The sequence below is a fragment of the Cavia porcellus genome, unplaced genomic scaffold (assembly GCF_034190915.1).
Source record: "Cavia porcellus strain 051 isolate PalLab524CR breed Dunkin Hartley unplaced genomic scaffold, mCavPor4.1 scaffold_23, whole genome shotgun sequence".
In the NCBI taxonomy this organism is placed as follows: Eukaryota; Metazoa; Chordata; class Mammalia; order Rodentia; family Caviidae; genus Cavia; species Cavia porcellus.
Genome location: NW_026947506.1, coordinates 41,213,468 through 41,229,914, shown reverse-complemented (window position 1 = coordinate 41,229,914; position 16,447 = coordinate 41,213,468). Strand labels below are relative to the sequence as shown.

Here is a 16,447-nt window from a genome sequence, read left to right as displayed (position 1 = left end):
GCATACAAAGCATATTCTCTGATCTTAGAATATGTAATATCCTGAACTTCACTTTAAGAAAGCAAAAAAGGAGCATATTAAACCCAAGGTAAGTAGAAATTAGCAAATAGGAACAGAAAGCAATAAAACTGAAAACAGAAAGGAGGAGAAAAATCAGTGCAAAGAAAGGAAGATTCCAAAAATCAAAATCACTGAAATTGAATAGCCTCTAGTCAAAATGGACAAAAACAAAACAAAACAAAACAAAAAACAAAACCTAAAAGACCAAATCCACCCAACTGTATTGACTAAAATACAAAACTTTAAATGACAACCAACTGGAAGAATATAATCAATGAATATATTTGACAGTTTTGTAGGCAGAATGTATTAAAAAATTTCAACTGAATAAGAAGACAAGTCATTTAAAAAAAGTGGAGATGTTATAAATGAAGACCTATGAATGTCCAAAAAGCACATGAAAAACATTCAATATTACTGACTTTTAGGAAAATGCAAATTAAAATCAAAATGAAATAAATGATATTCACTAGAATGTCTGAAAGTATGTAATACCAAATGATGGAGAGGACATAAAGTATGGAAAGGATATAAAACAATTGGAACTTTCCAGTTTCTAGTGGAGGGATAAACTGATATAACTATTTTGGAAATGGCATGGCATTTCTTACCAAGTTAAATGTGCAGCTTTTTTCCTGATGCAGCAATCCTAGTCTTACATATTTGCCTAAAAGATATGAAAACTACATCCATATAACAACTGTCAGAATGTCTAATGTTTATTCTTCATAACCACAAATTTGAAACAAAAGTCCAATCAGGTGGTGAATGGGTAAGAAAACTGTTACATATCCAGACAGTGGAATACCATTCAACAAGCAAGAATGACAGACAGACCATGGACACCAGCAACACACATGAATATGCAAGCAGTGTGTGGAGTGAAAGGAAGTTGTATGCGAGAGCAGAGCCCTGGCTCACAATAGTTCAATCTACTTTATTTTCTTACTGTACAATGATACGAATACATTTAATAGAAACTGTACTTCAAAAAAAATTTTTTTTGTCTTTTTCTTTTTTATTGGTACCGGGGATCGAACTCACGACTTGCCTGTTTGCAAGGCAGGCGCTTATGCCGCTGAGCTAAATCCTCAGCCCCCTCAAATTTTGAATTTTAATCTTTTTCTGGCTAATGTTGTTCAGTGAGACCCCCTCCTGTGATCCTGGGTAGCAGTTGCAGGTCACAGAACCAGGTGATGGGCATGCAATGTAAGACTCCGGCACACTGTTACTGCGCTCTAATGCTTGCTCAGTAGCTTAGGTGTATTCAATGCATTCTCAACTTAACAAAATTTCAACTTTTGATTGGTTTATTGGGATGTGACCCATTGTGAGTTGAGGAGCACTGATACATACCAAGCAATCTCATTTATGTGAAACTGCAGAAATGACAAATTCCCCCTACAGTAACGAAAAATGATGATTGGTTGTGCTGGGGTTTAGGATTGTAAGGGAACTTGAAGGCGACACAATTGCTGTATATATTGACTGTGAGGATGGCCACCTTATCAACCTTTACACTGAAAAGGATTATGTTTTATTGCACATTAATTTATATATCAACATAGTTAACTTTAAATATAATTTTGGGGACCTAGAGCATAGTTCAGTAGCAGAGTGCTTGATTAGCATGCTTGAGGTCTTGTCCCTAGCACTGTTATCCCATTGTGCATGCATAATTTTTAGGAAACCAAAGTTTTCTTATATTGCTAATGAAATAAAATTTATTTTTAGTCATCACTAGCTTTCATTCTATTTTTGGACTGTGATGAACAATTACTTAACACACTACTATAATTACATATACATATCATATAGAGAAATAAGAACATACTGGGATTACAAATTCAAAAGTGTTCTTGCTGGAGTACTGTAGGGAACATTGATATGGACAGTACTGTTTAGCTGCCAGGCGAAGGGTGTGGGTGAGGGAGGTAGTAACAGGTATAAGCCCAGCCATAACAGCTGTATGACAAGGGCAGTGGCAGCTGAAGCAATGTAGGATGCCTTCTGGAGGTTGGGTCACCAGAGACTTGTTGACAGATTGCCTCTCAGGTGTGAGAGAAGAAAGAAATCCAGGCTGACACCTATAAATGTGGCCTAAGCAGCTGTATGAATGGTGACACTCTGGACTGTCCCAGCAGGAGTCAGGGACACATATCAACTCTTCTCCTGTAGTCAAGAGTTTTGGAAGTCACCTAAGGGAGAATGTAAGTAGAGACAAGACAAAGGCTGAGCACTGGCAGGGAAAGAGGCCTCTGACAACATGGAGGTACAGCATGGAGTCAGCAGGCAGGGCCACCCCTCTAGGGAGTTTCACTTACTCTGGAGAGGATAGGGGCAGGCACTGGAAGATGCCATATGTGTACTTCCTCAGTGATACTGGAGGCTCCTTAGAGATCAGGGTAGGAAGCAGGTGTGACACAGTATACATGTAAGGCACAGTGGGATGTAAGTTTGGGACTAGCCTCAGGCTGTCTTGCACTGTTCTAGAACTTACTCTGGGGAATGTCACACATACAGATTTGGTATTAAATCACTTGACAGGAAGAGTTGGCATGCCTGGTGAAAGCACAAAGGTCTTGCTGCGGGGAGGTCCTAGAAGAGACCAGAGCTGGACTTCTACATGCTGGGTTTCTGGGAGTATTAACGAGGGTGACAACCCACTCTCAGATATGGCTGGGCCTGGGTGTGCAATGTAGGAGAGTAGCAGGCAGGCTTGTGGTGACTGGCTCTGCCTCATATTGGTAGGTCTGAAAGCCCCATCTTAATAAACCCAAGGCCCATGTTTGAACAGAGAGCTCTGTGGGCAACCGGGCTGTCCCTTGCCACCAGCCCTGGGATGAATGTGCCCCTTGTGAGCATCCAGGCAATGACATCACAGCATGGCAGACACTACTTTTCGCCAGGGCACTCTAGGCTAATGTAATCATACGATTACATAATTAACCCAGCTGTCTCATTAAGAAAATCAACTGGAATTCAGGGCATAATTAGTCATACAGCAATTAGCATGCTGATGAGCGACTGATGAAAAGCTGTCTAGATACCCAGCGTGCCAGGACCACCCTGGTCATGGCAAAGGGGAATGAGGCTACACACCTCCACATGCAAGTGAGCACTCAGGGAAGAAATCCCAAAGTCACAGGCAGGGAGTTCTCACATTCCAGTGCCCCAGGGTTGGAGCATCAGGGATTGGGAGGAAAGACTCCGACAATGAAAGCAGCACACAGAAGCTGGTGGCAGGGGACACAATGCCCACTTTCTTGCTTTCATGTTTACAATTGGTTCCACACCTTTGAACAAGGTATGCACAAGATGGAGCCTCCTGCCTGGTTTCAGTTCCCCAAGTGTTGGCTCAAGCAAAACCTGTCCCTTGCTGCCTGAAGTAGCTTCAGGACTAGTGCCAGGCCAGAGAATCCCTGAGAGGCAGGAGTTAGCCCAGAATTTATCTGTCATACAGAGGGCTGTCCTGTTCTGGTGCCTGTGGTGGATTATTAATAATGTGAATTAGAACAACTTATGAAGGCAAACTAGGTATTTGTAGAGGGGTGCCTGCTGTCTCAGGCCACTCAAGTCACAGAGAGCTCTCTGGAAGGGCCTGGGCACTGGTCTGACACTAGGATACCTGGAATACATGGACTGGAATAGCCTTTCAGGATCAGGCTGGATTGGCCTTTGACAATGCTACCAAGTAGTATACTGATCAAAATCTGCATGAAAACCAAAGGGCATTTGTAACCAAATCCTAAGATTCATCACCTTTTCCTAGGAATCATACTATGGGATCCTGAGGATGGAGCAGACAGGGAAGAAAAAGAATGGATGGAATGGGGTTTTCTAATTTTAACCTGTAATGTGTCCTTGCCAGAAAGCAACAGATACAAAGGACCAGATTGCTGTTTTATTCTTGTGGAAGAGTAGCAAAAAAGAGTTCTGAAAAAGAACAACATTCCACTTTGCTTCCAGATCCCTAAATGCTGGGCTGATGGGTATATTTCCAGGGAAGAATGTTTCCTAAATTCATACGAAACCTCTGCGTGGGGCACCTGGGAACAGAGGCATCTTGGGACAGTTCTAAAAACAGAATGGCCCACAAGTGGACTCTTCAGCTGGTTCTCTCTTAGGGTGTCTGAAAAATCTATGAACACCTACTTTCCATAGTCACAGCACAGGCCATTCTCCAGTAGATATCAAGCGAGACAAGTCAGTGATGACACCCTGAGTTTGAGCTGTGTTTCATGAGTCAATGAATATTTTATATCACTGGTAATATGCTTCCTAAGACTTAAACCTTAAAATCAACCCTTCCACACACTGCTTCTATCTGAAGGGTCTGTGTCTACAGGAATTAAATCACATCTGAGCAAAGAATAAAACATAATTCCTACAAGGGACCACAGGTCAAGGAATGAAGAAGTAACAACTTGCAAAGAGATTCTCCCAAGGAACTTTGCAACCCAAGCAGGCAAGTTCTGTAGCACCAATGTGCGGGTGATGGCTCTGTCAATGTGATATCTTTTTCTCCCATCTAGAGACTCTTTAAAAAAAAAAATAGTGCTACTGAGCTGCTTCTGGGACAAAAATGTCAGAGTCTGCTTTATACAAATTTATAAGTACCCCACAAAAAGTCAAATGACTATGTCCTTATCTGTATGTAATATATTAATAAAGGCTATTCAGAAGCTTAGATTGCAAGTTGATTATTTTACTGATTTATGCAGCCCCTTCTCTCAATTGTAGAAATAAATACATACTCATTGTAAAATATCTGAAAATATCAAGAAGCAAGAGCAAGTCACCCACGCAAGGTTAATGACTAGCAGATTATGCATACCATCATAATTTTTCTCAGAACCCAGTAAAATTCCAGCTTTTCAAGAGCCTTTAAAAAGAGGTCATTTCAAGATATTTCTAGCTATCTGAGAGTCATACTTTAAGAGTACAGACATTTATTTCTTACGACAGGAAGGATATTGTGGAATATTTTCTTAAAAGTACTGCGTACTTTCTCTTGCCACGGGACAGGAAGGTGTGACACAGTATGCACATGGGGCATAAGGCTGGGTTTACTCAACAGGAGACAAGTCTTATTTGTACTGGTACCCTTTGGGTGTGTGGCCTATGGCAGAAATGGTGAATCTTATAGAGACCCACTGCTCAAACTACAGCCCAAAATCCACTTATTTATTGCAAAGTACCAACATTGCAATGAAACCTGAGTTCTGAGGTTTTACTTTAGGAAAAAATAACTCATACATTAACATCTTTTGTCTTAAGAGAAAAACACAGTAATAGAGCTTGCTTTCTTTTTGTACTGGGGGATTGAACTCACGACCTCATGCCTGTCAGACAGGCGCTTATGTTGCTGAGCTATATCCCTGGCCCAATAACAGAGCTTTCAATGATACAAGCAGCCTTCTGTGGCAAGTGTGCCATAGATTGGCCACCACTGGGGCTGGCATATTACACACTGCCACTTATTAGATGGCACAGGCCAGACACTTCTCTGCAACACTCAAGGTCATTGGCATTGACAGTCACTAAGCTTTGCCCTCACCTACTGACAGACCCCAGGGCATAAGGTCACTGGCTTCCTGATCAGTGAGGCTGCTGCAGGTGATATTCTGTCTGGGGGTCTCTCCATACCCAGCGATCCTATCTGGTCATGATGTGTGCAGATAGTTAAAATGTTTTACTTCACTGAGCTAACCATTAGGAAATCAATAAATATAAATATCAATTAGAAGTGCATTAAAATAAAAATAAGTATGGGCAAGTTTGAGATAATCCTTTTGTATTGACTATACACATTATGATATAAATTCTGCTTGCAACAAAATGGACAGATGAAGCCATCTAAATTCTCTGCACAAAACTGTAACTCACTTGTGAATCTAAATGGAGAACTACCCCTTTAGCAGCTATCATGTAGGCAGGGACGGCCAAGTCCATGTTCAACCTACATGATGAGAGATGAGAATAGAAACAGGTATGGGAGGCTTATTCTCCCAACTGTTGTTGGTTTTCCCTTCAATTTTGTTAACAAGGTAGAACTGGGCAAACACTGGGCAAAACCACTGTTTCCAGAGGAGATAATGATACTGTTTTAGTAGAGTCCTAAGATAGTCTTTCCAGTCTTTAACTTCCTTGTCCCACCCAAGTCAAGTCTCTTACCCTCCTAAACACAGCTGAGATCCACCTACTTCCCTTCAACTTTACTTCTGTCATCTATACCAAGTGCCTTATCTCTGCCTCCCTGCTGAGCCCTCTGTTATTTTATTTTTTAATTTTTTTAAAATTTTAAGGAGAAAAAGAAAAAAAAACAGAAAAAGGGTACAAGTTATACAGAATTTCAGAAAAAATAAACAGTAGGAAATCACAGGTTAATAGATTACATATTGTTATCTTAGAAATAGTTGTTCAAGTTACAAAATTAAAGCATATAAAGTGGACTTTCAAACAGTGAAACTGCAAACAGTTCTGTTCAATGATCCAACAAAACTCAGTAATATGGTTATCTATCTTATACACTTAAATATACATGCAGTTATATCCTTTATAGCACTTTCTTTTCCTTTCTTTTGTACAATGACAGTTACACATTTTGGGTTTTATTACTCCCACAGTTCTTATTACTTTTTTTGAAGAGAGTAAAACCAAATGTGATATAACAGAACAGAGTCAGTCAAATCAAAAGGATGGATATAATACATAATGTAAAAACAAAATACAAGGTGATCAATTAGACTCCCTTTAAATCTCTCGCCCAAAGTGTAGCTGTATAACCTTCTAACACATCGATTGGTTCACACCATGTCTGTGTTTAAAATAGTGACAGGTTTCTCTCTTAGGAAATGTCCAGAAATACCCAAGTAATTGAACAGGCCCCTACCTAGCCTGGCAACAAGACAGTCCTCTGTCTGGTACAGACCTCTTACTCAGCATGATTACTAATAGTGTGATGAGTACCACTGTTTGAATGCTGTGGGACCTGGTCACCTCAGGGTCCTCTCCTGTTGTCTCAGGCTGGTCCTGTCTGGGCACAGACCTGCCTCCTATGTGTGCACCCTACCTCAGTGAGCTCCTACCTTAGGGTAGCTGTTCTTGGCCCTGCACAATCGTCCTCATTTTCTGCATGCTCACCACCTGGGTCACATTTATCATACTTTGAATTCAGTACTTATGTGTATAATGATCTGATAATGCTCATATGCCCATCAGATGAAGGCTCATGAAGGCAGGAACCCAGCAGGATATAGCCCCATTCTCGATACATAGCAGGGGTGTGTGTGGGTCTCACCAGTGAATTGCAACATCAAGGAAATGAAGGTCACAGCAGATTGGAAGAATATGTTAGGGCTCAAGGAGAATCCAAAGCGAAAATACTTTCGAAACTGACTAAGGAATGAGGAGTAATGTAGTGGCAAGTGACAATGGTCAGAAGTATGAGGTCTTAACTACATGTATTCAAATGTGTAGTCACTATCTCTGACATGAAGATGATTTTGGAAATTCTGGGATTTGAGATGTGGAAGATGAACACGGAGGAACCAGCATGGCTCACCTGGATCAGCCAAATTAGAGCAAGGAAGAAATGATGGGAGTAGATGGGCCATGGCAGAGAGAGATCCCACACTCAGGCCCAAGACAGCTATTAAACCAAGCACAGATGCTGGATGGATGTAAAGTGCTAGCCCCAAAAGTGAAGGCTGCAAAAGTGTGTGTGCTAGTTGGACAGACCCTGCATGCTAAGTGCCATGTAAATGCCTATGCAGGCATGTAAATCTTTATGGAGTGACACCAAAGCAAAATGAGAGTTCAGAGAGCTATTAAACTGCTACAACGCAATGAAAGATAATTCTGTTCTCTTGCAACTGACACTGTCTAATGCTCCTAATGCTCTAAAGTGCTCACTCTCAATGGGATGGGTCAATCTCAGGTGTGCAGTTCCATGTGAACAATTAAAGACCAAACCAAAGAAACTCAGAGCATGTTTGGAAGAAATAATTTAATCTGTTAATTTAGACATCCATCTGACAAATACATATGGCCTTTCTCTATATGGTAGGAACTGGGGCAGACACTAGAAACAGATTAAGGACAGTTTTTCTCTCTTAGAAAGAACAGAGTTACCAAATACAGTTACTCATCTACTCTAGGTATCCTGAGAAATGTGTTTTCAGTGGCTATATACATCATAGAGCATGTATACACAAACTAAGACAGGTAAGACATCACCAAGAGACAGATCACTGTTAGATATGTGGTCTGTCAACCAAATACTGTGTTATAGAGCATGACCGTAGTTGTAACAGAGGTACTAGGCTTGGAGTGTATGCCTGTGTGTGTATAAGAGATGGACAGACACAGAGAGAGACAGAGAGAGAGACAGAGAGAGAGAGAGCGAGAGAGAGAGAGAGACAGAGAGAGAGAGAGAGAGACAGAGAGAGACAGAGAGAGACAGAGAAGAGAGAGACCAACTGACTGAATAATATGGAAGCCAGGGCATATCTTGTCAGATATGGCAAGAAATAGTGTCCTTAATACAGGAGGTGTAAGAAGAAATCAGCTGAATGGCAGTCTGGCTTCCTGCAGCATGGGGGAGGGTGTGTGCTGGACAGCAGGAAGACTTGTATGTTTTCCTCAGCTGTGGAATGGAGGGCGGGAGCCAGGATGGAAAAAAGTAGAATGGAGGCACATGCACAAGGTGGGATGGCTAGTTCTTGGTGACCACATGCCCTGGTAGACAGATGGTACTGCTTGCTAAAAGCAGGGATGCAGGGAGAGACAGTTTCTATGAGACACCATCAATAATCCCAGCAGCAGAGTATTGGGAGCAGCTGAACATGCAAACTGGCTCCTGGGAATGAGAACCAGAGCACAGAGAAAGCCGTCAGTCTGCAAGGTAACCCTTTAGAATGCTGATTCTGTGGACTTAGGAAGTGGAGACTTTGGGTCAATGATTGGTTCAGTCATTCAGCACATCACACTTGCCATGCGCTGGGCGTAGAGCAATAAGGCAAAGCACTGTCTTTGAGGAGTGTGTTCTGCAGCAGAATCGATAGACAAGAAAGAAGATTATGCAAGCGTAAATGAAATCTCAGGAAACCATGGTGTGTGGGGCAGGTTCAGTCAGGTTTCTGTGATTTTAGTCTCTGTGGGACACATCTCCACCTCTTCTGGGGGTGGCTGCCTGCTCCCTGCTCCCTGAGCTCTTGGAGCTGAGCCATGTGGTACATAACTGGAATATCTTCTGGCTTCCTCCAGCTTCCAGAGATGGTGTGAGTTGCTATCTCTTGCAACTAGGAGCCCTTAACACACACAAGAGTACTTCTGGATTTCTCAGGATTAAAGGCGGAAGCACAGACAGTGTAGGCACCCCTGTGCCCAGCTGTGTGGTTGTCAGTAAATACAGAGATATTGACTAGAGCCTTTCTGTAAGCCTCTACCACAAGATTATTTCATCTAAGCAATAATCAGACTTTAAAACACAGGTAGAGTGCTTAGAGCACCCTTCCTGCTTTTTAAGTTACTTGTTATATCTGCCAGATCACAGCATTTGTAAGAAATACCTGGGAGGTAACACATAGATGTCATTTATGTGGAATACAGATGTGTTTTCATTGACTATTATTATAGAAAACATTAAATCTTATTTACTTGCACGATCTTAAATTTAAATCAATTTTTAATTCTCCAGCCCAGAATGACTCATCAAGACAAGATAAATGCTATGGTAAAACGTTAAGTAAAAAAAGCAAAATATAAACATATACCCATGTTATGATCAAAATTCTGTAAAATTTGTCCATGTATGAACAAGGCTTGCTCAAATAAGAACATTCATAAGGAAAACTGTCTCTTTGCATTCTATAGAAAATTAGGACAGAAAAATAACTACAGAAAAGGAAACCTAACAGCTTATCAAACGGTTACCCAGTTAAGAAAGTTCATGCAGGAAAAACCCTGGTATGAACTTGACTTTTTGAAAAGAAAGTACTTGTTGGCAGGAAGTGCTAGAAACAGATGAGGTAGAACCTTCCCAAAAGAATGAGCAAACATAAAAGAACAAACTCTCTCAAAATAGAGTTGTACTTATCAAAATCCAGGTTATACTTTCCCTGTAAACTTTCATGCCTTGAATCAGTATAGATATGACATAGCTCAGAAACAAAATTCTCAGATACTGTCTCACATGTAAGAAAGAGTGGTGTCTACCAAGCTTCTGACAGCTGAGAAACACTATCCTGTGTATCAAGTTTACATCAAAGGAGCCTCTCTGTGAGCCCTGGCCAGTCTTCAGGAAACCACTAGCCAGAAACAAACTCTTGGGAAAAAAAAAAAAATCCTAAAGCTAGAATTCAGAACCAAGAGCTGGAAAAGCTCTTAAGACAACCATTCTGCACTTATTTGGGCCATTCCTCTACTCTGTTCCATTTTATAGATGAGGAAACAGATCCAAAAGAAGCAGGAAGATGATTAAAGACTTCATTCAAGCACATGGCCAAAGACATTGAATCTCTCCACTGTGTGAAGTATTTTCTCTTGGCCCTGGCTTGGTGCAGCATCTATGAATCTCAGTTCCAAGAAGGCTCAGCAAAGCCCATTATGGATTTAAATTAGAGAATAGAGAGGAGACCTGTTCCTGTTTGCTAAGGTAGTAGTATCAGTGATGTTCAGAGATTTATTGACATGGGTAAACATGCAATTTCAACTGGTGGGGATGGGAGGGTGATAGTAGTTTGGTTTCATTGCCAACAAAGGAAGACATCTACATACCTTCTTAATTTTCTGATCAGAGTTTCTCCAGAACTGAGGTGGGCTCAGGTGACCATGTCTGTCACCTTTTATGAATTCTACATCATTTGGGAGCAGAAGAATGACAAACAGGATCAGTGGGCTCAGGTATTCTAAAATCTGTTCCACTTTTCTAAAGTAAGGACTTGGAAGTTATGTCTCCTGGGTTGCTTTATTTCCATTTCTTAAGTTTTAACTTTTTTGTTCCTTTAAAAGAGAAAACAGCCCTCATGCTTAGCTATAGCTAAAACAACTATCAGTTTTATCCCTTAACTGAAAGTCTTGTCTCGAAGTCACTAATCCTGGATAAGCCAAGATGGGAGCGAGGCAGTCCAGGTGTCCTACTAGTGACATGCCTAAAACCTTGCCGGTGACATCAACAGCCTAAGAGTGCTTTGCACAGTGATATCTATACATCTACTCTGCTGTGTGTAGTACTTTGCAATGTACCTTGGGAGATTGTTTCTGTATTTACAAAGCACCAATTAGAGATCTTGTGATTGCTCTTAATAGATACAATGAATTCCAAACCTAAAAGTCTAGATTTTGGAGAATCTGTGTTCCCAGGATTTTCTGGTTTCTTCAAGGAAGCTGTTCTGAGCGCCCATGTCCCTAAGGAAAGCTGAGAAGAACAAGCTCAAGCCCCAGTATCTCAGCAGACATGATGCCCTGCAGGTGGGCTTACAAGGGCCCCTGCTTACCTGGAACATCAATCAATCTCTTGTAGACATTCAAGAAAGCTGCTTCAGCTTCTTTGCTTCTTTTACTGAGTGCATCAATCTGAAAAGAAGAGAAAAAGAAAAACAGCTCAAAATTTGTGGAGAGGTAATCTAAAAAATCATTATATATGGTATCTAGTGAGTTCCCACAGCAAATACAAGTATGATCTTCCATGTAGATACTTGACAACTGGGCTGCCAACCTCTTAGAAGTGTCTGCCAATCCACTACAGGGACAGGAAGTGGGAGCCTGGGTACTAGTAAGGAACTGTTAGTGAGGCAATGGTAGTACTTACAGGTTGTGAAAGGATCACTGTTTGGTCTTTTCACAGTGAACCCTTCCTGGTCTCTATTTTTTTGGTCCAAGTGCCGAATCAGAGCCAACCAGGTGCCAGGTAGAGCTGCGGTGTGGCAGGGAGACACAGTACCTATCCAGGAGCTCTGGTTTGGTGGGGAAAATGGCTATTAAATCTTATCTGGGAGTATCTTAGGTAGGTTGTACCACAGAAGCATGGAAGAAGAGATATGAAGGGAGGCTGGGGACCTCTGAACAGAGTGAGTCCCTAAGAGCAGTTCACTAGGATGTCAAGTAAGACGCTGCTTATGAAAGACAAAGCCTAGAGCAAAGTTCTTAAGTCTGGGAGTTTGGTGAGCCTCTTTAAGAATTCTGTAAATGCCAAGGACCCCACTCCTAGGTCTATCTATCTCTCCTTATATTCTATTTTAAGACCCTCACATATCCACTTATGTACCATATGTGAACCTCATGTTAATAACCCAGATGGGGCTACAACATACCATCAAATATAGGGGATCAGTAAGAGTCTGATGGAAGGAACATAGATACACAAGCAAGAGTTATGGAGTCAAGACAGGATAGGTGAGATGGGTCAGATCATACAAGGCCATCAGTGTACATGAAGAAAATCAATCATCTGGGAATTGGGCACATGAATGGTGCCCAGAAGCACATGGCTCAGATGGCGTTGGCCTTGTCTAGGTGGGCACTGTGAAAGGAAGGGGCTATTCAGAGAATCTTGGAATGCTTGAGCCAATGTGTGGCACAGATAAGTTGAGAACTTGCCTGGTTTTCCATCCTGCACAAAAAGTGAGATGTGTGATGGTGGCCAGGGCCTGTTTGTCCCATAAACTGGGCCAGCTCGTTTCCCCCTATATAGATGTTCCCTCCTCAAGGAAAAGTAAATCCCCAAAGCAAACTGGACACATGTCCACAGAGTCTCCAGTTTTGGGTTCCTTCATTCCAGGATTTAGCTTACATCACACAACACCTAAGACAACAGATCACTTTTTCCATCTGCAGTGTGCAAGATTTTACATGCACCTGGTTCATACTGGCTCAGGAAAAGGACACTAAATTATATATTTCTTCAGCCCCCTTGTAGAATTATGCTCTCAGTCTCCAATGTTATTAAAGAGGCAAAGGATGTGGCTTAATTATAGGGCTTCTCACCTGAGCCACCCCACAATTTATTAAGGGCTGAGAAGCCATATGACCAAGTAGAGGAATCACCTAGGAGAGGAAGTCATCAGGGAGGAGCTGCGGAAGGCCGATTTTTAATGAATTGGGTTCTAAAACTCTAGTCTGAAGTCAGCTGTTTAGAATTTAGATACCGCCCCCCCCAATAGAAAAAGACTGTCATTTAAGAGGGAGGAGAGTGTGTTTAGAATAACCTGCAAGGCTATTAACACAAGACAGTTCTGTCTTTTATTTTAAAAACACCTCCTTTCCCCTCCGCCATCATTAACATCCATGTTCACTGCATAATTAGAAAAGTATCAAACGTTTAGAAAAGAAAATTAAATTTGTAATTCTGCCATTCATGAGGGCAAGTAATACTGTCTGGTCTGTATTTCTCTTCAATTTTTTTTCTAATTAAAAAATATAGTTGAAAGCACATAGGAAAATTAAGAGATAAAATATTTAGGGTTAGGTGGGAAATGAGGGGATGGTTGGAGGAGGCTAAGGGGTATATGGGATTCTTTTTTGGATGATGAATATGTCTTGTATTGGTTGTGGTGAAGGTTGCACCGCATAGTGAACATACAGAAATCCAAAAACTGTAGACTTCAAGTGGGTGAATTTCATGGTATGTGAATTCTCTCTCAATAGAGCTATTTAAAACATGTGCACATATATTTGAAGTCAAACTATACAGAAAACTTTACCTTGTGGTTTCTTTCACTAAGATAGGTATCTTTTTCAATAGCTATCACAAATTTTGAGAAATGTCTTATTAACATTATTTTAACTGTATTTAACCACCATAAACATAGAGGGCTGGGGTAACAGGACTTGGGAGTTGCCTCTTAGATGTCTAGAATATTTCTAAGTGCAACTGGCTACTGTCAAGCTGCCAGGCACCACCTAAAGGCTTTCTGATTTGCTCAGGACTGACCTATGAAGGGTCTTTACACTTCTCAGGTGGCCTTCTGAGGGCACAAAGGTGGCTGCCTCTCTGGTGGGCCTGGAGGCTCCCCACACTGTCCTCACTCCTGTCTGGGTTGCTCATAGGCACATGGGGATGGTGGCTGATCATTTACATATTCACTGGCCAAGGGGACATTATGAGTTGAAATGTGTCTTGCAAAAGATACTGCAGTCTTAACCTTCATCAGCTGTGAACATGACCTTTTTAAAAGATAAGGTCTTGGGGGTGATCAAATTAGCATGAGGTCATTACTAGGGGCCTTAATCCATCATGACCATACAAAAAGGGGAAATTAGGACAGAGAGAGAAAGACATTTACATAGGGAGAATGTCATGGCAAAAAGGAAAGTAGAGATCAGGTGATACATCTATATGCCAAGGAACCTGCACCAGCACCACCAGACGCTAAGAAAGGGCCCTAGGACAGATTCTCCCTCACAAGCCACAGAAGTACAGGATCTGGTGCTGCTTACATCTTAACTTGGCTTTCCAGTTGCCAGGATTTGAGACAATCATTTCTGGTCTTCAAACCATCTAGGTTGTGGTATTTTGTTCTGATGGCCCCAGGGAAACCAATTGAGGGACCATGATCCTGAACCCTCTTTCCTTCCCCCTTTGAAACAAATGCAAGGAAGTTCAGAATCAATCCAGAGAGTATAAAAGATAAGACACTGAGTTTAATTAACTTGTGAAGCAATTGCACTGTGAAGTGTCTTTCTTCTCTCTCTTTTTTTTTTTTTTTTGGAGACAGTGTCTACTATGTAGTACAGGCTGTCCTTGAGTCTGCAGGGATCCTCTGATCTCAGATTCCTAAGTGCAGGGATTACAGAGTTTGCTACGCCCAACAAAGTTTCTTAAGAGATGCTGATTATTCATTCTATGTGTGGCCAAGTTTTCACCTTTCCACCTCTTTATAAGATTTTCAAAAAGATCTGGTAGAATCTGACTTCTGGAAATTTTGACATGTGGCTCCTCCCCATAGCTACAGGACAGTCCTGGGAGTGCCTTCTGATCTTTTTCCCAGCTCATCTTTCCTGTGGTAGCTTTTCTCTTTCTGGTGACATATCATGATTCCCTGTTATAGTCTGTGACTCCCTATTTTTTTAGCTTCTGAATACTTGGAGTAGCATTTGGGGCCATCTCAGATAAGTGCAAGGTCCATTTCCCTAGACCTAGCACCGGGTTCCCTCAAGGCTAGCAGGGTCCCAGGATGGGAGGGAATACCCAGACATAGGAGCTACCTAGCTGGCCCTCAATCTCAGTTCCATGAGGTGACAGAACCTTCTTGCCAGGGCTGGGTGAGCAGATGAGCTAACACAAGGGAGTGCTCAACACCTAGCACAAGGAGTTTCCACCTGACATTGACTTTGCCCTCTGGGAGAGCTTTCCTCAAGTTGTCGATGTCCACCACCCAGCAAGAGGACATGACTCTCCTGTGTGTGCCCCTCAGCATTCTCAGAGGCACGTGTGAGAGACTTCTCACCATGCCTGACTCCACAGTATTGGGCTCATCTGTTGTGTTCCAAGGGTGGCCAGGGTGGAAGTTCCTCACAGGATAAGGTTGGTGGAGAAGGGTTAAAACAAGGTCTGAAGACAGAATGTGGAATGAGTATACACACAGTGGCTCCTTCACAAGTGAACCTAGGGTAGAGATTTTTCCTCTAGTCCCTGGGAGAAGTGCCAAGGACAGAGATGCTGTCATGGTGGCCACTCGGGCATGCCAAGGGGAAAACCCATTCTGTACTAAGAGACTGGCTTCCTTTTCAGGCTTGCCTCCTGACACGCCCCCCACTCAGGCCACACCCAGTCACTCCCTGTTCTCTGAATGCTGGAGCAATTTCCACTCAGTCTGGAAGGCGCCTCCTTGGAATGTTCCCTGATCCTGGGGCTCAGCAGAGATCCACCTCCTAGCTGCAGCCACTCCCCTCCACCCTGGGGGATTGTCCCCAGAGTGCCTGGACTTCAGACAGGGGCCCTCCCCTCAGGAGATCCAAAATTCCTTGAAAGTCTAAAGCATACTGGAGGATCCACTGCCTTCCTTCCCAGGCGCTTGTACACAATAGATACTAACATACCCTAAATGTGTGAACAAAACCCCACCTCTGTTGGTCAACTTTTATCTGCAAAAGTGAGCCAAGAGTCAAGGAGTCCAGTATCAAATCTTTATGCAAATGTGTAATATGCAAAGTGCTCTCTATGTCATAAGCATTTGTTTTGTGTGCTGTGACATGATGACAGCCACATGGCTGGCCAAAACCATCAGGAACAGTCTTTCCCACCACACACCCCCGTGCTCTTACAGCATCTTCCTGCAGTGAGTTGCTCACTTGGTTTCTCGCCACTGAGATGCCCAGCGTATTCTACTGCACAGTCATCAAATTTGACATCTCTTTCATAATGCTGAGTTTGGTATTTTAT

General features: G+C 42.2%; 1 protein-coding gene across 16 annotated transcripts in view; it reads right to left on the bottom strand.

Annotated features, from left to right (window-relative positions):
* Window positions 1–16,447, bottom strand: part of Cux1 (cut like homeobox 1) — a 360,722-nt gene that overhangs the window by 142,078 nt on the left and 202,197 nt on the right. For all 16 annotated transcript variants that reach the window (XM_063234256.1, XM_063234259.1, XM_063234263.1 and 13 more), the window contains one exon: window positions 11,562–11,640. In XM_063234256.1, the coding sequence (XP_063090326.1) occupies window positions 11,562–11,640 (79 nt within the window). The remainder of the gene's footprint in view (window positions 1–11,561; window positions 11,641–16,447) is intronic.